Consider the following 24,845-nt stretch of genomic DNA (forward strand, 5'->3'; position numbering starts at 1 on the left):
ATTCTAGGTAGAGYCTAAAATCACCATTGCTTGAAATCAGCAGCTCATGACTTGCCTTTTTACAGGCTGAATGCGCCCCAAACAGTAGCAGTTGAGTCTTGCTATGCTGAACAATTTAAAACTTAGGTTCACCTAGCCTGGCAGTTCAGACAGAGCAACACTCACAGAGAGGCTAGGCCAGCAGCTGTCATTCACAACTTGAATCACTTGCAGACTCAATCTGTAAACTGTGATAACACAGCAGCAATCACAACACGTAGTAAAGGCTTAGCAAGTTTGTTGTGCACATGATAATCCTCCTTTAAAGGATCAGTACTTAACTGTAGGGTAGAAAGAACTCTACCAAAAGTTTCACAAACAAATGCTTACTTGTGCTCCACCTCTTTCACAGTAWTTAAAAAGATAAGTCATCTTCTGAGGAAGGTTTGATTCCTTGGTTTGTAACATTTGTACCTTGTTTCTCTCAGTTGTCCTCTCCATTTACTTAAATAGCCTGTACTTGCAACAGCTTGACCTGCATTAATCAAAACATGGCATACCACAAAGTTTTGGAAGCCAGTCTGTTTTTGAGATGCCAAGTATGCCAATTTAAAATGCTGAGACGGCTTAGAAGATGAGTAAAAAGAAGGTCAGACCATCAGCTAAATCCCCACCCACAAGTAAACAGTAGTTTGATGGATAAATCCGACCTTTTCAGTATATATATGTAATAACAAGAAGACTGCAGCTGAGGGCACAGGGAGCTCAAATCCAGACAATATAGTATATAAGGACAAACCATAATACATCTAGAATGAACACCCTAGAATACAACTAAAAATACTCCTGCMCTGCACGCTACACTGACTAGTGCATTTGAGATTCAAACCTTGCCATTAGCAAATAATAAACGTAAGTTAAAAAAAAAATTTAAGAATGAAGACATATGTGGATTTAGACTTCAAAAGGCAACTACAAGACTAGACCACAAAAACATGGCCTATACTCTCTACAGTACTCTTAAAAGCATTCTGGTACCATAAAAAGAAAGGTCAAGCCAACAGATAAAATAGCTCTCTTACGCTGGGCAAGTAAGATCTCACACCTTYTCACATGCAAGAGGACAACTGGTTAACCTTAAATCTTCTGAAACACATTAGCCATTTGGCACAGAAGTTCCCCATCACAGTCAAAATAAATTCTTACAGGCAGAATTATCAATAGCAATTGCTATGTCAACTCTGTATAGCTATCTGGGATACCTAGAAGCAATACACTGGAACATAATAGGTSTCCATTTCTCAAATTGCATCTTCCCAGTGCAATCTATTGAGGTCTGGATATTTAAATCACTAAGCTTTATCTCAAGGTTCGAGATGTCCATGTACTGCCTGGAGCAGTACATATCACTGCACAACTTCCTCCTCCTCGAAAAGCTGCAGAGGTGTTTTAGCACTGGTCTCCACAGAGCCATCACCTCCAGCATCTGCTGAGCTCAGCTACACAGAGGTTGTATCTGCACCACACAGGACTGGGCTCTTTGTTTACAGCGTTTTCATGGTGCAGAAAAGGGAAAACATTGAATACATAGAATGATTTTTCATGACATGGGGGCAAACATGAAAGCTTTAAATCATTTGCCCACTGCACAGTATACAGAGAATGCTGCCTGGGAGCTATACACTGCAATGTATTTCCCCAGTACTGCTGACATGCTGCAGTGCTTCAAGAGAATTACTAATTGTTCGTGACCAGGCTGCACCAAGTTTCACATCTTTGCTCATATACACAGAGATGTGGGTAGGAAAAAAAAAAACAAACAAAACAAAAAAAAACCACACACACACTGTGGTGGCACTTCCAGCTTTCCATTCCTCCCTCAAGCAACAGATGACATTATATGTAAGAGGAGGTTACTTGAGAGGTACAGTGAATAGGAACCTGAGTTTCAAACAAAAATAAGTTTACTAAACTATATCCCCYCTCTCTTTTCTCATGACACCTTTAGACCAGATTTAGCAACCTTCCAACCAAATACTTCCTAGTTTGCAAGGTTGATTCTCTTAAGTCAACCTTAAGCAAGGTCTAGAAATCTGAAATGCAGATCTAGAAACAGGCAGTCAACACACTCCTAACTGAAAGGAGATCTAGTGACAGACCAGGAGAGGTGCAGCTAGGTACTTAAGTCTGAAGGTGACGAGTTTAAAAAAAATTAAATGGGATATTTACACGCATTGCTCTGCAGGATAATGAGCCTKTACAGGTCAGAGATTTTAGTTASGCTAAAAATCACCTCRAAAGAAAAAAGAAAAAGAAAAGAAAGCAAACAACCAGGCAGATCAAACACATGCCTGTATTTTACTAGCATAGTATCTGTGCATGTAAGGTCTTCCTGGATAGGTTATAGCTTTAGGTCCATCCCTCTAGCTTTCCCACTTCAGAAAATCATCTAAAATCAAGTTTAAATGAACATTACCTAGTGACTCCAAATCACTGCTATCTCTAACAAGCCTTTTAAATAACTGCACATAGCTGTGCTTGCTGTAGGTCCTTGCACTAGCTACAATGGAGATTAAAAGACTAGTAGTCAGGCCAGCCTATTACTTCATTTCTATTCTAGTCAGTCCGCACTCATAGCTGCGCTTAACCCAGAGGGATGCTGGCTAATAGACAGGTTATAAAGTGGCTGAAAGAGAACAAGATAGACAGTCAGGAAACACCACCAGGATATTGAGCTGTGAAGTCCTGCAGCTGGCACTTCTGAAGGACACGAGGAAGTCATTTTCCCCGGTCTTCCTCACCAGCGAGGAAATCACCAGAAGACCCAGTGCCAGGAAAAACAGCTACTGAATTTATAGCACACAACTCCCCAGGCCACTCTATAAGTTAATGAAGTCTGTGTGAGAGAAATAGAAAAGCAACCTCTGAGGCAATAACAGACAATAAATCCTGGCACACAACAGGCAATCTGACTAGGACTGTATTTGTAGATGCATGATTCAGTAAGTTCTAATCACAGGGTAGGCAGTACAGCAATTAAACTGTGTGTAAAAGGATCCACTAGCTGTCACCATGTAAAGAGAAAACCACTGTCATTTGTGGGAGAAAAACAAATGCTGGTAAACTTARGAGTTTCTGCTAGTCATATTTTCCTTGTGAAAAGGTAAGAGAGGTGAAAAGGTTAGAGACTACTACATGAGTAGTACCCACTGCAGAACAGGGCCTCAAAAAGACGTCTACAGAATTAGAAGCATATGGCTCCAGTCAAAACTATCCACTTATAAACCTAACTGGAATGATTTTACCTTATTACAGTGCAAATCAAATCATCTTCAGTTTTCTCAACCAGGCAYACTAGCAGGGTGACACCAACAGGCAATCTTCTGCTTCTGTTACCACAATCTTGTTCGCTTGCTTTTCATGGGCTCCTATAAGTAGCCTCTAAATACCTTAAGAACACTGTGTCTGACAAGCCAGCCCCAGCTTTGTGACCGTCTTGGCCACCGTTTGATGCCAGTCTACACAGTTTTACCTGGAACACTTATTTTCCTTAGCTACTCCTTTATTATTAGCGCAGCATAAGGTCCCTCAACACACAATTATTGAACTTGCAGAATCTTTGCAATCAAGCAAGAGCATCATTATCCATGCAAAACAGAACTAGGGAACAGTCCTAGTAACTGACTAGCTATAAAGATAAGTCTATTTCTTCTCAGACCACCTTTTCTCTTACCACCATTATACACTACAATACATCCTTCAGAATGAGAGGGCAGCAGCAGGCTTGGGTTTACTCAGATCTGGATTCTGCCCATCACCAAAAAAAAAAAAAAAGTGGACAGATCAAGCACCTTTAATGGTGAACATCCCTGACGCTGGCAACCTTAACTTGCCTCCTTCTGTCAGTATGCTTTGAAATTAAGCAAACTCCATAGCACCATCTTGTGATAAGAATTGTCAAGTGCAAGACTGTATGATCACCTTAAGGCCACAAAGAGCCAGTGGTTTTCTGGCTTGGTTATATGCACTAGAAACTGAATTCTCAGCACTGGGAAGAGGCACAGAACCCATTGCCACACAGCAGGTCTACTTTAGTTACATGAAGATYGAGCCATTTGTATTGTAGTCGGCACACAATGGCTTTAGTCAAGGATCAGGCCTTACATATGTGAAATCCTTAGTGGATTGGATGGAAGAAAGTGACTGCTTCAAAGAAGTTTCAGGTTTAAGCAGACATTGTAACAGTAGTAAGTGTAAACATAATCCAGGATAAAATAAACCAAATTAATCTGTGAAAGTCACTGGATCAGTAACAACATTCTTGTTAGATTATCAATAGTAACCTCTTTCACATTAGTATCCAGTAATAATTAATACTTTTTTCCAGTCTAGAACTCAGAAGTGTTGGGCTCATCTTTAAGTACTGTTCAGTTTCACAATGGGGAAAAAGAGCCCTAATCTGTGGTCCGTACAGAGCTGAGCTCTGTACCCAACCTTACACTTCATCCAATAGATCAGAGATGTAACCTGCACTAAAATGCAAGTGTCTCACCAGAAGCCAAGGAATGGCTGGAATATCTAGAGCTAAGAGGCCATCTCCAGGAAGGAGAGACAGAAGTTAAAGGATAAGACTGGGTTTGAACAGAAAGGATGAGCCAAAGGACCTTCTCCAAATAAAGCTTTCAAGAACAGTCAGCCATCAAATGCAGAATACTAAARAGGCTGCTCACTTCCAAGGAAGTCAGTGCTACGCTTCATAGATTGAATCTGCAGCCAACTGCAAACCAACAGCTGAGGAGCTATTTCWGAAGTGAGAGGATGAGGCAGAAAAGTAGAAACTATAGAAGCTGTATTTGGCTTGACTTCCCACCCATCATATCATTTCTCACTGCTACATTAAACACTAACTCACTGGTACCCAAGCAATCCCTTAAGCTGCTGTACAAACATACAGGCCAAGAAGTGTGTGCCAATTTATGTTTTGTTTCATAATAAGGGTTAATTCCTTCCTTCCTGATAGGGACAGATTTCTGAAGAACTCTAAATAAGATGGTCTGGATCAACTAGTACATAGCAATTCTGGAATTCATTTCCAGTTCTGCTTCTGAACATTTGAGTCTGAGAACAGAGGCAAAGCTGTCAGAAGATTTGCTCTAGATGTCATGTCTAGCTCAAAAGTATTGAGGGCTGTGCAAGTACCAAAGACTGATTTCTATGTATGGGTTACAACAGTCAAGGCAATGCATGAAAAGGGTCCTCTTCCAAAAGCCACTCATACAAGCCCACTCAGGAAAATAAGCATGTGACAATAGAATAGATTTATATATTAGTTTACATATTTTAAATCAATATAATGTGCTTGAAATTTTGGCAACATTTCATGGCATGCAGCATAAAACAGCCCAGAAAATTATATTACTTGCCTTTTCCATCTGTTGCTGAAGCCTCCTGTAAGTGTCTTATTGACCTAAGAAATAAAAAAGGGGGTAGGTTAACTATAATTTTAGCGCTCCCTTTTCACCACAAGCCTCTAGAAATCTGACAGTTTTGTTAGCTTGTTGTGCTTAGGTTTTGTTCCTAATTAATGCGTTTAGCTCTGTATATGTATCACCACCATCTCCTCAAGTCAGGCAGTTATCTGCATGTGTGATTAAAAAAAGCAGACCGCTAAAGCCTACTTCAGCCTACAGAAAGCTCTGTGGGAGTGARGGAGCAGAGTGAAAAACTGGGGCATTTTCCAGCATAATGATTTCCACTAGTTCAAGTAAGCTGAGCTAGTATTCAAAGTTCTGCCAAGCATTTGGCATCTTACAGCTCTTTTAAGCGCTTTTCATTTAAATAGTTGATTACAGCTTACATGTCTACATAGGCAGCTTATGTAATAGAAGCTGCTCTGCAGGAATGGATTTTCAAGGGCCATGTCTCTGTCACCTTGCTCACATGAGTCATCCCACCAGCTGTAGCAGGACTATCCAGATGAAAGAGGGTCAGGATTTATGTCCTAGTCTTCATTGCCAGTTTATGTAAATGCAGAAATACCAGTTGCACAATATAAACAGTTACAGGACAGTTTGCCCAAAAGCATTTGTCCTTTAGATGCTGCTGCTTTCTGGAGGGCAAGTTTGCACCAGCTTATCACTAGACAGGATATATGGGGCATTACACAGTAAGAACTGTCACTGTAACATTCCTTTTATCACAGGAAGGAAAAAGCTCTCTATAATGAAAATTAGTATTCCTGTATATCACACCCAAATGTCCTCAGTTCCAGAAGAACTGCAGTGTTTCCACAGGAGTGGGGGAAGAAGGAAAGGGGTACTGCCATGCAAGTGTCTTGGAGGACATTTCACAACCTTGGCAGAAGGCCACTAAGGCTTTGTGTAGTTTGGTCTTCACACAAAGGTCAAATGCGAAGGCAAGTCCAACTGAACCACCCTACCAAGTCAAGCTGAAGCTTACTGAGCAATATATACATTTTTATAAACATATATGCACACACACATAAACATACAACTATATATCAAATATAACATATGTACTACAATGCAATATATGCAAATACAATAAAATAAATATGTGAATTTATAAGTATATAATATATATTGCTCTATTTTTATATATTTGTATGTGTGTAAATATATACACACACAACAAAATAATGCAAATATATACACACATATACATGCATTATGAAACAGTTCCACACTAGAGTGATGACATGTTTACTAGACAAGGAATTTATATTCCTTCTGCATTACAGAAAAATGAGATACTGCAAGAAAAATAAGAATACCCTGTTTTTATGAACTAGAGTAGCTTGGACACTGCCYCCTTTAAATCCAGCTGTTTACTCAATTAAGACTAAAAAAATGAATTTAGAAGATAAGTATTCTGACTAACTGGCAAGAACTAATAATAGCATTTATCCAAATTATCTACGTTTTGGTGGAGTTYTATATAACCAATGCTTTTTCTTGCCAAGCAGAGTGGAATGAAAGGCARGGAAGCATTCCCTCTCGGATTATTTCTTCTAATGGTCAAGTAAATACGCAGCTTCTGGTTGAAGGCAGCATCAGCCATAGACAGTACTACTGTTTTAGCACTTAGTAGGTAAGTTTCCAAACTCATTCAGCAAAGCAACACTCCAGTTCTCAATGCAAGAGATCCAGCACTTCTGAAAAGTTCCAGTTCTCAAAAGCACCTATGGTCTGTTTGCACTGCCTTGTCCACACTTTTTACATCACTCTAACTTATCAAGTCCCTGTTTTTTTCAGTTCTRTTTCCACTTTCAAAGGTTTAGAATCTTTTCGTGCATTGGTCCACTGATACTCCTCAGCCTTAAATATGCCAGGAGTCTCTAAGCTAGAGAGGATAGCTAACGGTGTTTGTATGCTTTCAGCCTTTATTGCTTCCTTTAGCATTCTAACAGAATAAATAAGCACCACCAAGTGATGAAAAAGGGCAAAAAAGCAGGTTATTTCTCAGGAATCATCATATGGTTGCCTACCAGCCTTCATGGAAATTGCACCTAAGCACAAAAGATTTGATACCCATTATAAGCTCTCTATAAAATTTTTAACTGAAGATGACAGCCTGCTCATTTCCAAATAAACTGTCTTCCACAACACAAGATTAAAAAAAAGGATTAAGATTAATACATTTTTAGGAGTCTAATGGAATATTCAACTCCACAAAGGATTAAGMTTTTTCTTTGCTTCAGCAGTTCCTTAACCTCTAACTAGCAGCCAGTATCCATCAGTTCAGGAACAGCCCTAGCCATCAGGGCTCAGCAACCATGCGTTATATACAGTGACTCACCATACCACTGGAAAAAGAATGGCTCCACAACATAGCAAATCTACCAGGAAGAGAATTTCTTTCCACAGTCCATATTCAGTTGTTCCCTCTTCTGTTGACTCTATGATAATGTATGCCACATTTGCCAGTACCTACAGGACAAGAGGTGTTTAAAAGYTGCAGAAGCTTTCCTAGAAGAGACTAGATATGGGCTGCCAATTCAYGAAAAGCTGCCTCATCCTTGCAAGAGCCCATTCAGTAACATCAGTAATAATTCTACACCTCTAGGTCAAAATCAYATTTTCAGCAGTATCTCCACAAGACTCACAGAAAAAAAGATCGGAATTTATTTCTGCTGACATTTAAAAGTAGTCCTTTCTGCTATATACWGCGCTGAAGCTACTGCATCAGTAGAGATAAAAGAAACAAAAGCTATTTATTAAAATACAGAAGTAGGATTCCGCATATACACAGATAACAGACTAAACACATTATTCTAAATTGAGGAAATAATTCAGTTTGGTCATTGACAGTGTTTTGTACTCCCTACCCCAGTTCTATAAGGACTCCAAACACTAAGTATGTACTTCTGTTTTTGCAGGTGGGGAAGAGACTATTCTGAAAGGCAGAAACTCTGTTCCACAYACCACAACAAATACAATACCGTCCTCCTATTTACCTCTGGTCCTGGAGTAGGAGACAGGCACTAATCATTTGAAGATCCTGGGAATATTTCTCTCGGACCCAATAGACCTGTAAGTCTGTTTTCCCCTTTCTTTAATCCCACTGAGCAAGCATTTCAGAAGTGACAGCTTTCATCTGATGTCTCTGCTTAGTACCTTAAGACTATTTTGCAGCCCAAGTTTTCCCCAGCATGAATGTATCTATCTTACAGCTACTTGTTGATTTGCTGACACCATCTGATCACTRTTATCACATACTCAATCTGGGGAGAAGAGCAGGATAATTATAGAAATAGAATTTCTTGGGGAGCAGTGAAAGAGCAAGAAACTAACTTACGCAGTAAAGGCTGACAGGTTTATGAAAGTAGTAACTGTATGGTATACTGTTTCAGGTTCACTGCTTTTACAGTTTCCACAAGCAGTTCTCCTACAAGACAACAAGTACTGACACAACTTGGTCCTCACCTGAAGTGGGATGACAATCATGAAAATTTTTTTGTCTTTATCTGAAAGGATGTGCTTAATGAAAGCCCAGCCTGTGCCAATGAGGGCAATAGTAATGAACAGAAGAGCACCCTTCAGTCTGAAAGAGAAGCAGATACCACAGTGAGAGACTTATTTCATCACACTCCTTCCTCTTCCCAGGTCATCTAAAGCCACTAACCAAAACAACTGCACCGCAGTCCACAACTTTGAGGAGTTACTATCCTACAACAGTGAAGCAGATGTACTCACTTACAACTGTGTATCATAGCAATATTAGATTTCATTCACAATTGTCAATATATGCAATCTTTTCCTGAGGACATCATCCACTTCCCCACAGTGAAATGGGAAAAACACTGGCAGCTGCACCCTCTCACCATTCACACCATAAACAAATCAGACACTTGAATATTAGCATGAACAAAGAAAAGCAAAGCATTTCTTCTCCTTTTACTCCTTCACCCACATAACTGCCAATTGTCTGCAGCTGCCCTCTTTAAGTAGAGCTTTCCCCTTCACACAGAGCTGATTGTTGTCTTGTCACTCAGACCATAGTGCCAAAGAATCAGCAATTTCCCAGCTTGTGACAAAGCTGGGGGCGGGGGGGAATCAGTTYCATTCTTTGAATCTATCAAAACATTGTTCTGACATACTTACAGGTGAGTGATGTAATACACAACAGCCCAGCCTTCAATAGGAAATCCCTGAGAAGAAATGTAGTGATAGTCGATCTGGAAGCAGAAAATAGAATGTTGCATCTTATAAAAACTTTTCGTGTTTCACTCCACCCATCATAAAATAAGTGTGCTCTGAGAGCCATTTCAAGTTTCAGTTTCCATCAGTGTGTACAAACTCAGTTCTGTTACATCTCAGAGTACATCCTCCCAACTTGCTCTAATTTTGTTTAGCAGCAATGAGACACTTCCCATTTGTTTTATTTCCAAAGTGTTAGTGAATGTACCTTTTATACAATCTACATCCTTCCTACACAGCTCCCACACTTCATTATAGCTGATCAGTTGCATTCAACTTAATTCATATCAATTTTATTCATTTTTTAAACTCATTTGCATTAGGTACCTAGAGGCCTTCTGCTTTTACCTTCACTGGAAACCATATCCAAAAATGTTAACAACTTCAAGTTTACGGCAACTATCACAGCATGAACTTGATGGTGGAGATCACGGTTGGCATGAACGTGACAAGACTACACGCTTGYCATTATCGTATGAGATCTTTCCAGTAGAAAGGCAGAGTCAATACAATTCAATAGAGACTGTGGGTATCGAATGCATTAAAGCTTGTAATGTTATGTCTGTTATGGTACGGCATAATACGTCATCTAAGGTAATGGYCTTGAATTTCAGACATTCATCAAGGTCTCCATTCACTAGTACTTACCATCAGCCATGTAGCTGCAAGCAGCACCATAACTCAAGTCTTCAGGCTGACCTCAAATGGCTGAAGCATTACAACTCATAGAACTCATCCAACCCTCACATATATGCCTGCTGCCACACCGCTTCAGGCCATGATTTCACTTGTATTTCAGAGTGAGAATTTGTATTTCAGAGTCAGAATTTGCTGATGAAAACTGAATCATTTCCACTGAACAGCAGATGTTCAGTACTAAAGCTTCAGTAGAAAAGACACTACACACACTCCTGCTATGATACAGATTTCTCTAAAACAGCATGCCCTGGATACCAATTTTCTACTTTCCAGCTGAGCAACTTGAGGCAGAGAATACATACATACCGCATGGAACACTAAGGACAGAGATTTTGTGAAAGGAAGGGCTGCCATTAGCCAGTGAATCTTAAACACATCATTTCTGGGAAGAAAAAGGTATCAATTAAAGAGCTAGCATTAAAATATCTTAGTTTCACATGGGTATTTCTTTATCATCTAGAAGTGCCAAACAGTAACTCCCAGGCTGAGCTAACTACTAGAGGAAAGAGATTTTCTTTACTGAATGCTGCAGTCAATTTTTGCAGCATCCTGAACATTTCAGCTAGATATCTTACAGGACTTTAACACTTAGCTTAACTTAAAAATAGCAATTCATAAGAATATCCTATAAACTTAGATCATATTTTTAGAAGCCATTTTTAGAACTATTTTTAGAAAAACTTACAGATGATTCAAATGGATAACCCCTTTCCTAAATCACTATATCAGGCCACCAACCAAACTTCAGATCATCAGATAACCAAATCTCAAAGAGAACTTCAGACTAAAGTCAGAGGTAAAGTTAAAATGAAATCCTAGGAGTTTCTGGCTTCTGATGCTACATTTTAAACTATTAAAAAGTGCAGTTTTCACTTAGAAAATCCTACTGCTTTCAACAATCATTTTTTTATGACTCCCCACTGTTGTAAGCTACCATCCTCCACATGAATTTGATTAAGTTCCCGTTGTTACTGAGCACTACTTTCTAACAACATTCTCCTTGTCACTGATTACAGGAGTTCCCTGTTCAGTTTTCTTCACAATATATTTGAATATGTACACCACAATTTCTTTAACATTGGACTTAACTTTGTAAAAATGGTCTGCAAAAATTATATTGATTGAAGTACTTGCTTTTTAACTAGAAACTGTATGGATTAAACATACAAGATTGACTCAAACTTGGAGTTTCAGGTAACATAGTCTGACAGTGAATGGTGCACAATAAAAGGACCAAGTAAAGTCTATTGAACTAAGTTCATGCTTCTGCTCTCACAGAAGTGGTTTGTTTACCTGCGTTTACGAAGTATGTGGATCCACACAGTCCCAGACAAGAAAAAGAAGAGAGCCATAGAAATGTAAAGTTTTGGCAGTGGGATCTCACCCGCTGAGAGGTAGCTTTCAGGATTCTTTTCCGTAATTTCTATCTGAATATTAAAGATGTTATATGTACAGTTGAAAATATTTTACTAAAGCATTGAGTTAACAATTACAGTTCAACAATCAAATTCACTCTTTTAAAATTAACTTCCCTGAAGCTGTAACTTATGAGACTCAAAAAAAAAAAAAAAGCAATTTTTCATCCTGAAGAATCTCAAAACATTTTGCAAGTTATTCCTATAACAGTTTCCTTGAAAAGCAGAATGGACAGAGGTTCCTTCTGGTACTTGAGTTATAGAACATAATCTAGAAAGCCAAAGTGAGTTTTCCCAAATAACACTTGGTCTGTATACTAAACTTCAGAGTTCAACCACATTTGATTCAAAAATATCATCTACAACCTTGCATAAACAGGCAGGTTTTTCTTTTTTAATCATAGTCCTGATTCGTGATGTGAAGAGAGCCTACATAGCTGTAAGAACTCACTCTTAGCTTTACTATSATGGATTTCTTCATTTGTGAGGAGATAGAAAGCACTCTGCTGCAAGCCTATTACCCTGTGACTCAAAAAAGAGAAGCTTTATTTAACATTTTATTTATGCCCCTAAACTATTTCTYTATACATGCTAAGTGCACTAAATCTATCAAGATCAACTTTCAACAATGAAACTATTCATTAGATAAAACCAAGCAGGCTAGTTATCTAGSTTTTCTTTCCTTTCCCATTTCTTCGATAGACAAAAGCAACAAAACAGCAAATGAAACAAACTTAGCCTTTTCAATACATAACCTTAGGGAGCAACTTTCCAGGAGTTTAGGCTGAGTTAAGCTAGGGCTGCAAAATTCTACTCTCTACACATTCCCTCACCTTTCCTTAGCACTASCATCACCACAACCAAGTAAAGAGCAGTTCAGGGGGCCTGAAAGTTACCTTGGTCAATGAGATTCATYTCAGAATAGCTCACTACCCAGCAGCACGAAAGCTGGTTTGAGCACAAGGAAATGAAAATGAGAGTTCTAATGYATTGAGGCTTAAGACAGCATTGGACTGAACCCTTGGACTCCTCTCAAGTTGCTTCAAAAGAAAAAAAGGATGCATGCTGTAATGTATAGCTTTCAAAAGGCTGCATTTAACAATATCAAATGCATCTTAAATTAGATCAGAAAAAGCAATGACAGTGAATTGACAATGTGATTCTGAATTCATGAAGACCAATAATTTAGACTGAAGCAGCAAGTTTAATATTGGCAATTGTGCCAAGGGGGGAAAAAAAAAAGGTTTCTCTAAGAGCAGCAAAACACAAACAGCTGTTTAAGATCCAACCGCACTACAGCACAAAGTCACAACTTGACTGAATCCAGCCTACATGCAGGCTTCAAATTTCTACACATTTCTCTAAAACTAGTATCTTAATTCTTCTTACTGTATTTGCTTTCTTYAGAAATGTCACTACAGAGATTAAACTCACAGTTCTGAATCATTTCCCACTCCACATACACTCGTCTACAGTGTGTTCTGTATACAAGCTGGAACTGAAAATGAACAAGTTAATTACACTTTAGAAGCTATACTCACATCAAGACTAAATAGCTGTTGATTATTAGTCTGCCCATCATTGCCAACACATTTATGGAAATACAGGCTGTAGAGACCTTCTTGGTTATCAGAACTGATGTTGAAAAAAAACTGAAAAAAGGAATAGGAAAGTCAGTATTTTTATCATTCACAAGGGGGYTGCCTTGATAAGAAGCTGTCTCCACTGGAACTTGAAAGGTCAGTCATTTTGTGTCAGYTGGATCCTTTCAGCAACAATATCATTATGAGGCTACTGGCATACCTGCTGGTATGTCTCTATTTCAGATGTAGGGTCATTACACCTMATTCTAATTGTTCAAGCTGGTAATGTAAGACCTTTAGACATCTATGTTTTAATTACTTCACCATAGACAAAAGATAACAAGTGTCCTATATTTAACATGGTGAAACATAACATTATTTTGATCATAGTATTTTCCCTAAAACATCAGCAGCTATTCTGCTCTTTCCCCAACTATACGAACATTCAGAGCTACGTGAACTCTGTGACACTAAACACATTCAATGTTCGTTGTGTTAACCAAATACCCCAACTGAACCAATATGCTGAAGCAAAGCATTAATCTCATTTCACACAGAAGAGTATCACCCCTTAAGTGAATCATCAGGTCAGGTTTCAGCTATTTGTTGTTAGAATTCTGAATATACTAGCTGCATCGCAGTAAACCAATACGCTGGGAGTCATAGATCATGATGTTTGGTGGGACTGCACCATACAACARGCAGTCTAAAACGGCCTCCGCACTTTACAAGCAATGAGCTTTCTAGCATTTACGCTCCCAAGAATCCATCGGAAAAGCGTACTGAACTGTCAGACACACCTATACTAAGAAAACAGGGATTACAATAGGGAGCTGCAGGCCTTTTCAGTAAACAGCACAGTGAGGGAACTGTCTGAACATATTCAGACTAGACATTTAGACATTAACAGAAATCATACCTGAAATGAAAAAGTTCCTCTATCATTGTGAACAGGATGTGCTTGTTCTACTATGCTCTGGGAAAAGGAAGAGACAAACTTTTAGATTTTTAAGCAGGTAATACTACCTCTACTTACACCATTCAGACAAYCAAAACTACTCTGTACATTTACACTGGAGGCGAGAACAAGGAGTGGCATGACCATTTCCTGGCCAGGGATTATATTGGAACATTCCCACAGGCTTTCTGAAAGAGAAAAGCAGATACTCTCTCTTACCTGAGAGGATGTTGTACTTCGTTTGGACTTCTTATCTAGAGATAAAAGCATTCATGGCACATTTAGTGTTTGTGCTTGGACATTCTTACAGCCTACCAGCTTTCCTAAATTACTAATACTAAAGCCCTCCTACTCTTCTCTGCGTGGCAGTTTCCTAGATAATCATTAACAGCAATTCTTCCCCAGTACCTCCTTACTCTCCCAGGACTCTTCCCTCAACTGCATTTGAGGATTAATTCAGAATGAATGCTAAAATAGGCTTCCCTACTATTACACTTTCCACAAATCCTTAGCCAAGGAATCTTTCCATTACATTCAACCACAATAAAAGCAACATGGAAGTGTGCCCTACATCAGATGCAGGCTGCCATTTTGTTTTAGTCCACAGCTGTATGACTTTTAATGTTATTACTGAGAAATGTTAATCTGCACATTAACACATGTCCTGACAAACACATGGAAGCCCTTGGAAAGGAAAAAGTTAGCTCTTCTAAGCAAGGCCCCAGTAATAATAATAAAAAAAAGAAAAGAAAAGAAAAGAAAAAGTGACTTGSTCAGTCAAGATCTGTTCTGAACTTGAAGAATTTAGGTTGATGGGTAGACTTTGATTAAGCAGTATATAAAGTTCATAGCCTCACTTCAACAAACCCTATAAGAAGCTTTCCAGACATAAGGTCATTCCATCCTACTGAGATGCAAAAGCTCAAGACTTAAGCTTTGCTCTTGGCTCTTGTATGTCAGCACACTGTCAATGTGAATACTATACTTCCTAATGCATGAAAAAGCAAAAACAGACCTGTCAGATTTGCAAATCAATTATCTTCAGTGACAGGCAGCTTTAGCTCTTGACTTGTTAGAACAGCTGTACAAAATGAGAAAGCATACTCTATTTTCCCTTACATCAAAGCTTGTGAACATGACACAGTAAGACAGATGCTTCAAACCCCATTTCAGATCAGACTGCTACATTACTGAACTCTTCCAGGAAGGGATAACAGGAATCGTTTAGAGCTAATCCCATCAGATCAAAGATTATCAAATTGTTTCCTCTGCTGGTCTGCAAGTCAAAGATGCACGCCTCCACAAAAGGTTATTGGTATAGCTGCTTTTCCCTCCCCATAACTTTTAAGTGACAGACTTGATTTTGACTCTCTTTAGATAAGGAAGATCAGACTCAGAAATGTTAGTTGAAAAGGACCTGTACAGGTCTCTAATTCAGCCTCACACTCAAAGCAGGACTACTGTCAATGCTAGATCAGGCTGGTGCTGGCTTTGTTTAGCCAAGTGTTTAAAACCGCCAAAAGATGGAGATTTTACAACTTCCATGTGTGACCTGCTACAGTAGTGTAATAACAACCTAGGGAATGACGTTTTTCCTAACATCCTGAGTTACCCAAAACTTAACAAAGTGGGTACAGCCAAAGGTTGCAGCTTGGCACTACTGAAGAGCTTGGCTCCACCGCTCATCTAACTCTTCTTTTGAGTAGTTGTATGCTGCTATAAAATTCCCCCATAGCCTTCTTTTCATCAGAGAAAAGAAACAGTTATCTCAACCCCTCCTCATAGGTCACATACCATAGGTCTCTGACCATCTTGTTAGGCCTTTACTGAATGAACGGAARTGAATATACACATTGCACTTCACCAAATATGACAGACTAGCCTGAAGAGTAATGCCATGTACAGGTATACACAGGACTGTATGTCAAACTGTAGCTTAAAGGGACCCTGGAACCTGACCACAGCACACTTGGATGCACATCAACCAAAAACTAGCAGTGAGAGAACATACAGGTCAGGTTTAGCAGACTTACCTTCACTGGTTGGATTTTGTTTCGTCTCAACAGAAGTTTTGCTAGAATCACTGCTCTGTTTGGTAGTTTTGGGAGCCTTGGTAATCAAGGCAGTAACATTTTCCTCAGACACGAATGAAATTTTAGGTAACAGGGCAGCAGCTTCTGCAGAGAACCGTACTTTCACACTAAATGAACAAAGAGTTTTTGAACAAAATGAAAGTAAATCAACATCCTTAAAGAGGCTGTCATAATCCACAAATTCTCAGCAAAGGAAAAAAACAACTTCTTATTAAAATACTACCTTAGGGAAAAAAAAAAAAAAAAAAAAAAAAAAAAGGACGCTGCTAGGGGAAATAAGTTTGAGTGTTTCCTCTCCTGAGTACCATTAAGATAGATATCCTGCGAGATCTGTTTGATCAGTGTAAGAATTAAGCAGTCGTCAGGGGGTAATTTCAAGTCTGAAATTAGGAGCCCAACTTCATCCATTTCATGCATAGGGAAGTTAAGTGTAAACAGTATAAATATTACCTTGCTTAGTCTTCAAAACAATACAGTTAAGTGTCTTGAGTTCCTCTTTTACCACTGAGAAGAGGAAAAACACCAGACCATGACTTACAGCAGCCTGCTGTTCAACTGACGACTGTAGAAGTGACACTACACAATTATGTCAAATACATGCAAAGCCAAAGAAAAGTAAGTTTCTTTACCTTTGATAACCAGGAACATTGTTTTCACATAAACTCAAATAAAGCTGTTAGCCTTGAAGGTACTTCCACAAAAGAAGTAACCCAAGACAAGGAATCAAACAGCATGTTCACAACAAGAGCTGCAGATGCAACCTGGGACTTCAAGTTCATGTCTTCAGCAGTAATTGTTAGGGCATAACTCATGTCCTATGTTCCCTTATCCMTCCAACATACAACAAGCATTCTTGAACCACTTTATATCCTAGATTTTTTTTCACTGTCATCTGTACCCTACTCTCACATAACCTGTTAAGAATAAAACTACATGCACAGCAGCTTTCCAAGCTCCTAAAAAAAAAAAAAGGACTTATCAATCTTCAACTACAAAAATAACCTAAAGATAGTGTACGTTATTTACTCACACTTCCTTTTTGAAGTCCAGAAGTAAGATTACAACTGAAACATCTTGCTCTGGTTTCTTTTTCAAAATACAGTAATCCACTTCTTCATCCTGGCAACGTAACCAAAACATTTTTTGAGTGCCCTCCTGTTAACAAATGAGGCATGCTCATTCGCTGGCAGAGGTTACTGTTCTAGCAAGCTATAAAACTGAATCATCCTTAATAAAATTCTCAGGTTTATAGCCCTTTTTTCTTTCCTACCATTCCTGGAGTAAGGCAGACTACAAGATGTCTCCAGTTTAGCRAAGAAAGTCCACATGCTTTATTCTTACCAGGTAAGTAGAGAATCCATCATTCCTTGTTCGATCCAAACTGAATCCTACCTAAAAGGCAAATTAAGAAGAATCTATCAAATTCAAATAGCTCAGATCCTCCCAATACCAGAAGTCAAGCCACCATTGAAAGAGTTGAAGATACTGCTCTTGAAACAAACTAACTTATGTTTAAGGAAGAAACCAGATATTTGTCTCACTGCTTAATTAGACAGAGAACATTATTCCAATGCAACAAAGTCACTGCTTCATTCATATCAACTAAGAATAAAAAGTACATCTGGCTCAAATCCAATGAACCTAGAGCTCAGCTCAAACCAGTCCAGGTTCCTCCTTGAACTGGTTCCTTGCAGCTTTGTTATTTTATTTCTCTTCCTAATGTTCTTGCTTGAGGAAAAAAATAATATGTTTTGTAATAAAAGTAGACATATGCATAGAAATAAGAACATAGATCTGTTTTACCCTGGTATTTCAGTATCTTTATTAAAAATCACTAATACAATACGCTATGTACTCAATAATGTAAAAGTTATCTAAAAAAAAAATCAGAGGACAACCACTGTACTAGGAACCTGTTAAAATAATGGTTACAAGTTGTATTGGAATACAACAKGACACCAGTATGATCATCCCACACCACAGGACTGCTTAGGTAACCTATAAATATTAAATAATACAGGCTATATATAGGCATAGACTCCTCAGGCRAGTTCAGTAGAGAATCTGATAAATTAAAGATTCTCCTTAAAATAGAACAGGTAGCACYCAAGGATAAAGCTGACAATAAACATATCCTAGCAAATGGCTAACAATGGSAAATAGAGCCAACTGCAGCACCAGTTAAGAGCTAACACCTCAAGTAAGTTAAAACAACCAGTGTAAAGGCAATTTTACAGGAAGCTTACTACAGACTTTGGGCTTATGAAGTAACTTACTGCTGAGCTACTCTTGTCATCAGAGCCTGCAGGTGGCTTCAGTGAAAGATTGCTGACATTGACTTTCATGAAACCATTCTTGAAGAAGCCAAATGTATTCAGGTGCACTTTCTGCCTCACATCATCCTAAGAGAAAAGAAAGATAGTTTACAACAGTTACATACAGTTACTTACACAGTCACCTGCAGCAGCAATTAAGGAGGAAGAGAGGACAAGAGACTGACATTTAAGTATCACTCAAAACATCTATCCGAGCAACCCAAGAGCAAATTTCTTTAGAATACTGTAAGACATATCCAACTACTTCACAGGAAGCAATCAACTCTTCCAATAACTTGGACAAAAATTTTAAATACGTCTTTGTTAATTACCTGGCTATACTCCTGATAGAGACAAAAGAAAAGAGTCTGAAGAAGGYTAAACTTCTGGCACTATTGATTAAATAGAGTATTGCTTCAAAAAAGAGGGAACTGCAGATGAATCAAGGCAGACACTCTTYGAAACCTAGCAACTGACACTGGCAGACTAAAGAAGAAATAGTTGACTACAACGCACTTATCAAATCGAGAGTGAGTTTTGGCTATTGTAACAAATATCACAGTGTATTACCACTCCATGAGATCTCATATTTTAGGCAGGATCAATGCTTGGATTGTTAAGCACCTAACATATGGAAAACTGTGTACAACATGGGACAGATTCCTTATGTAGTCTGTTTCCTCCAAAGGATTTTGAGCAAAGCCTTTACTTATCACTTGAATGTAACTAAGTGCACTCTTGTAAACAGGATAAACAAACAAAAGCTTGGGTTAGTTTTGCTGTAACATTAGAAATCCAGTTGCCTCACCTACTCCCCATTTTGGTTGTGGTGTAGTTTCCCACCTTCTCAGATGGAAGTACTGCAGAAATTGATCCCTTATTAGCTGCACAAGGCATGAAAAGGGATCAAGTACACTGTGCTTTTAGAAGAGCAAAAATCCCCACCTGCTGCACAGGCCATGAGGGATCTCACATGAAAAGCACTAAAGGTTACACACAGAGTTGCCATATCAGATGAAGAAAGGTCATACCTTTGCTACTTGGCATTCATACAATCAACAAGTAGGTACATATTTGGGCCCTCAATTCTACAGGATCATTAATGGGAAGGAAAGGAGCAGAACAAAAAAAAACTTAAAAGCATATTTAAAACTCAAGCTAAAGCACTTTTACAAGTCGCTTAAACTTGCTATCTCTATTTCGCACCTGTTACAGGTGAAAGTCAAAAGATCTTTTTCCTTCACCAGAAAGAATATACCGAATACCTGCAGTATCAAGCTTCTGTTRAGTGTCATAATTTTTATAAAGGAAGAAATACCTGGATTACAGAATACTCTAAGCAGAGAAAACAACTGCTAAATGTAAACAGACTATTCTGGACCAGGTACTAGAAGACTAAGCTAACTCCAATAGTAAGCTGTATCTTCTCTTCCCTCATCCCCAGTATTAATTTTGATAATTCTCCATCAAATTTTCCCTATACATAACATAATACATATCACAGACCTTAACTGTAGAACATTAATCCTGACACAACTAACCTGTAGTCTAGCTGTAATAAGAGATAGTCCTAATAGAATTAAGTTCACCTTGTAAATAACCAGACGGTTCCCTTAATGCTCAGAGGAGAAAAAAATGTTGGTGACACACGGCTCACAGCAGATGTTTTGTTTAACAGAGCTGCACTCTCTCTRGGTTCTGGGTCATTTACATCTTTGAAACAAGAGTCCATCTGGTTCATTCAGTAGTGCTATCAAAATAATTTCTCGTTCAAACTGTAGAATTAATACTAGCTCTTTAGATACTACGGCAGGTATATGTTAATCACATCTGGACAAAGAGGCACCTGCCTGGCTGACGGAGGCTGTGGGGATTAGTGCTATCCTGCCATTTAGAGTTTTACACCTTGTAAACATAACCAGAGTCAGCTGCTTCACTCAAAGTACTTGCAAAAGCTATATAGTTCAAGATCATATACTACACAGGTTCACTAATATGCTCCCCACCAAGAGATATTCAAGACAATTCATACACTTTCTTCCCTGGTTTTATCACAGCTTTAAGTGCTTAGTGTTTACAGATTTAGTTCACAAATCCTTCAGCTTTACATGATCCCACACACAGCCACTGCTTRTGGACAAGCAGCAACACTCCCTCCAAGAGCCTCTATTGCTCCACATATTGACAGCTTCAAGATGTTGCCTTGCTAATAATTGTCTCACTCTCACAAGAGGCTTAACAGGTTGGAAAAATCTGGCYTTTATTTATAATCACTCAGCTTCTTAGTTCAGAAGAATTTGATCTACATTTACAGCAAAGATGTGAACCAGTACAGAGAAGCAGAAATACTGAGCTGTTAGCATATGCTGAATTTTAATTTATGCAGGATGCATTCAACAACTAAGYCTGCCTCTGTAAGAACAGAGGATCTGGGACTGATCACTAACAGATTACATTCAGACCCATACAGGAAATGGTCAGTTATTTTTCATAAAAATTTTCCCTGATTCTTTCACTCCTTTAGGATGAAAAGTGATCCTACACTCTCTCAATGAGATTAAAGAAAAATAGTATCTCAGGCCCATAGTCCAGGATGGGCAGAGAAATCACTTTCTTTGACATTTTAGTMAAGATCCAATTGGGAGCACATTAGTAATGTGATAGTTTTAACTGATAATGCTTATTACATGGACTAAATTTTCCTATATACTAGAAAGAAGTTAGAATTTTATGATGTATTTATGTAAAACCAGTACAGATGATTTTAAAACTCTTTCAAACTTGAGCAACTGAAGCCTGAGACCTACCAACATAAAAAGGCCAGAAGCATTTATGAGCAGAAAAAAAACATAATACATAACTTAAAAATAGCCTCCAAATAATAATTTAACATGAAATGGCAATCTTGGCAATGTCACAAAGTGAGAGGTTTTACCTCTCCCCCTTGGAAGCCAATAAACAAAGATACCGCATTTCAATCAAGCTAACACCACAAACTGCTACACTTGGATAGTTCCCCTTGACAAATCACTGGAAACCTGCAAGTTCAACTACTCACTAGCATTAAGTTTAACTGCTTTTCTGACAAAGGCCTCATTTAGATCAACTTCCCCATTCTCTGAAGCAGTTTGTCCCTGCAATTATGCAAAAGATAAGGCCCCATATTRTATCATTTGACTGTTAAGACATAAAGTTGCTGCTTGGTTAAGTGACTCCTGTCTATGCAGCGCAAGACACTGTCGCATTATCAGGCAGTTCCATAATATAATAGTGAAATATTTTACAGCACAGGAAAATCCAAACTGTTTAAGAAGCCTAAAGATCATAATCAGCATACTCCATATTTTGTTAAAAGAAACAGTTGGAGTGACAGTTATTTCTGGAAACCTCTGGAAATTACCGTGAGTCTTCTAAAACTCCTTAAAAAAAAAAAAAAAAAAGTCTCTTATTTATTTTAAGGACACCACATTCAATTAATGAAGCTGATAACACAGGCTACCCAGGAAAAATCTTCCTTGATGACATGTTAGTCTAACAGCAAGATTCAAATAAATCATTTTTTCCCCTTGGAGAAATAAATCATTTTCCATGTTTATTAAAACATACAAAAAAAGTTATTTTTAGAACAAGAAACCACYCAAACTACTCAGATTTTGGCTTGCTTTTTGCCAACAGAAAAGAAAGTTTCACCTTAGCATGTTAATTACAAAGACTSGAGAACAAGGCTTTTCCAACTAACTTAACAATAACGGCTTGTTTGAGGAAGCCTAAAATCAAACACACACTCAAAGCCGAGGCCTGTAGCTTGGCACAGCATCAAAACATACTTAAAAGCAAGGAGCCAATAGCAAGAACACTGGAATGGAGATTTCCTTGTAAAAGGGTARGTTGTTGGAGGTTGATGTTTACACAAACACTATAAACCAGCATATGCAATAGAAATGGAGAGACTGCACTCTGACAATTAAACTCATGTTTATACAGCAGGTTGACAAAGGCATTAAGCACTTTTACTTTCCTYGGTGTCTGTTAAGTCAGTGCTATAACTCACAAAATACTTGCAAAGCTAAATCCATATCCCAATTCCACTAATTACAAAAATCAGCAAACTAGGTTTAGCAACCACTTTAGGTAGTTAARAGATACCATGACAGGAACTAGAAGCCACGTTTGCTGCTGAGAACATTTGCTCAAGGCCATCTGGATTTTTTTTTTCTTTTTTTAATAGAAAGGAAGGGTATAACCTCAAGAGAAATTCTTCCAGCATTCAGCTATTGGTCACAAGTTCCTCAAAACAATAACATAACTAGTACAACTCTCTTAATTTATTGCTTTGGAGGGGAGTTTTCTTTTTCTGAAGTAAAATAACATTCACGCAGCTGTGCATTAGGCAATTACATACTCTGGAAACTTCCCTAGAGACAAATCATGGATGTTTTCCTGTTGGTCACTRCATTCCAAAGGCTGAAGAGGGGCTCCTAGAAAGTTTTCACACCCTCCCTAAACTACTAGGAAAAGTGTATACAACTTTTATTAGTTTCTGGTGTTTCTATTAACAAAATAGCTCCCGTCAGTGACAAAAACAAACAAACAAAACAACACTCCTATGGTGAAAGGTCCACAGAGTGCTTCATGAACTATAGAGAAACCCTTGACAAGCATCACCCCAAAGGGCTCAGTTCATAACCAGGGCGCAGCTTTTCATCAAAAAYGCAACAGGCAGCAGCAGTCCAGAGTTGCAGGTCTTTGCCACCATCTGTACCACTACACCTCAAGCACCCTGAATAACTACTTTTTCTTAACCACAGATACAAGACCAGCATATTCAAGGTACCACCAGAAGCRGTACATTTTAAGAAAACTGTCAACATCAGTATCTGATTCCAGCTCTAATTATCACTTGATTACCACAAATAAAGCACTTTGGTAAAACAAGTCATTTTGTCCTCCAGGGCTGTGTAACCAGCATCAGGACTGAAAGACAACTACAGGACACAGGTTCAAAGCAAGCCCAGAACTCATCCAAAAGCCTCCCGCCACCCTTACAAACAAGCACGACATCTTCTTCACCACAGAGCTTTCCCTCTCGCTATCAGCGGGGCACAAAGGATCTGCACCCCTGAGCCACTGCGTTTCTGGGGAACTTCCACACTTTTCCTCAGGACTAAGAAACAGACAGGTGCAAAAGCAGGGGACGAGATGCATATAAGAGGACACGAGGGGGAAGGATAGCAGAAGCAGCAGAACCAAACGGCAGGGCGGGCTGAGGGCTCAACGAGCCGCAGGAGGAGCCGGGCGCCGGAGRCAGGCGGCAGGTGAAGGCAGAGGCCCCGGCCCAGGGGGTGGGCGAAGCCCRGCGCAGCCCCGCCGCGGCCCGGGGCGGGGCGGGGGAAGACCCGCGCTGCCGGGGGGCGAGGCGGCGGGGCCTGCGCAGGCCTTACTTTGAGGGTGAGGTGATGGACGCGGGCAGCAGCGCGGCCCGCCCAGAGCAGCGCCAGCCCCAGCACGGCCGCGACCCGCCACAGCGGAGCGCCGCCGCCGCGGGCCGCCATGTTTATTCCAGCATCAGCATCCTCTTCCCGCCCCACTTCCGGGGTCAAAGGGGGCGGGGAGGGGCCACGTGACCCGCGGCCGGGGCGGGGGGCGGGGCCGCGCCGTCTGCCCTGACGCTGCCGGTTGGGACCAGCCGCCGCCGGTTCGGGGTCTGTCACCGCCGGCTGGGACCAGTCAGCGCCAGTTTGGGGCCTCCCCGGCCGTTTCCCCGCTCCGGGGCGTGCTCGACATGGGCACTGCTGCGGCACCGCCCTGCCCCGGTGCTGCCCCCCGGGGAGGCCCTGTCACCTCAGGGAAGGGGGGACCGTGGCAGCCGCCCTCCGTGTCCCTGCTCACACACCYCCGAGGGCGGCCCTCGGCCTCCCCGCTCGCCGTCCTTGCAAAGGGGCAGCACTGCAGACACACACACAGGCCTGCACGGGGTCTGCTCTGCGGAGGCTCCAGCGAGGCCCCAGTCCAGCGGGAGGCACTTGCAGAGCTTGCCCAGTTCCAGCTGAAGGCCACAGCCCTGYGCGCTTTAGTCTTTTGCCA

At 39.8% G+C, this 24,845-nt stretch overlaps 1 protein-coding gene across 1 annotated transcript in view; it reads right to left on the reverse strand.

Moving 5' to 3' along the window:
- Positions 1-24,341, reverse strand: part of GPR107 (G protein-coupled receptor 107) — a 42,316-nt gene extending 17,975 nt beyond the window's left edge. Inside the window, exons 1-14 of the mRNA XM_085325381.1 lie at positions 24,203-24,341; positions 18,723-18,848; positions 17,788-17,838; positions 17,477-17,565; positions 16,387-16,553; positions 14,573-14,607; positions 14,315-14,371; positions 13,354-13,464; positions 11,691-11,824; positions 10,704-10,779; positions 9,603-9,676; positions 8,925-9,042; positions 7,798-7,928; positions 5,403-5,446 (exon numbers count right to left, since the gene is read on the reverse strand). Coding sequence (XP_085181507.1) covers positions 5,403-5,446; positions 7,798-7,928; positions 8,925-9,042; positions 9,603-9,676; positions 10,704-10,779; positions 11,691-11,824; positions 13,354-13,464; positions 14,315-14,371; positions 14,573-14,607; positions 16,387-16,553; positions 17,477-17,565; positions 17,788-17,838; positions 18,723-18,848; positions 24,203-24,313 — 1,324 coding nt within the window. The 5' untranslated portion in view covers positions 24,314-24,341. The remainder of the gene's footprint in view (positions 1-5,402; positions 5,447-7,797; positions 7,929-8,924; positions 9,043-9,602; positions 9,677-10,703; positions 10,780-11,690; positions 11,825-13,353; positions 13,465-14,314; positions 14,372-14,572; positions 14,608-16,386; positions 16,554-17,476; positions 17,566-17,787; positions 17,839-18,722; positions 18,849-24,202) is intronic.
- Between the last annotated feature and the right edge of the window lie 504 nt (positions 24,342-24,845).

The sequence above is a fragment of the Rhea americana genome, unplaced genomic scaffold, assembly GCF_003343005.1.
Source record: "Rhea americana isolate MKP2758 unplaced genomic scaffold, rheAme1 scaffold_97, whole genome shotgun sequence".
Classification (NCBI taxonomy): Eukaryota; Metazoa; Chordata; class Aves; order Rheiformes; family Rheidae; genus Rhea; species Rhea americana.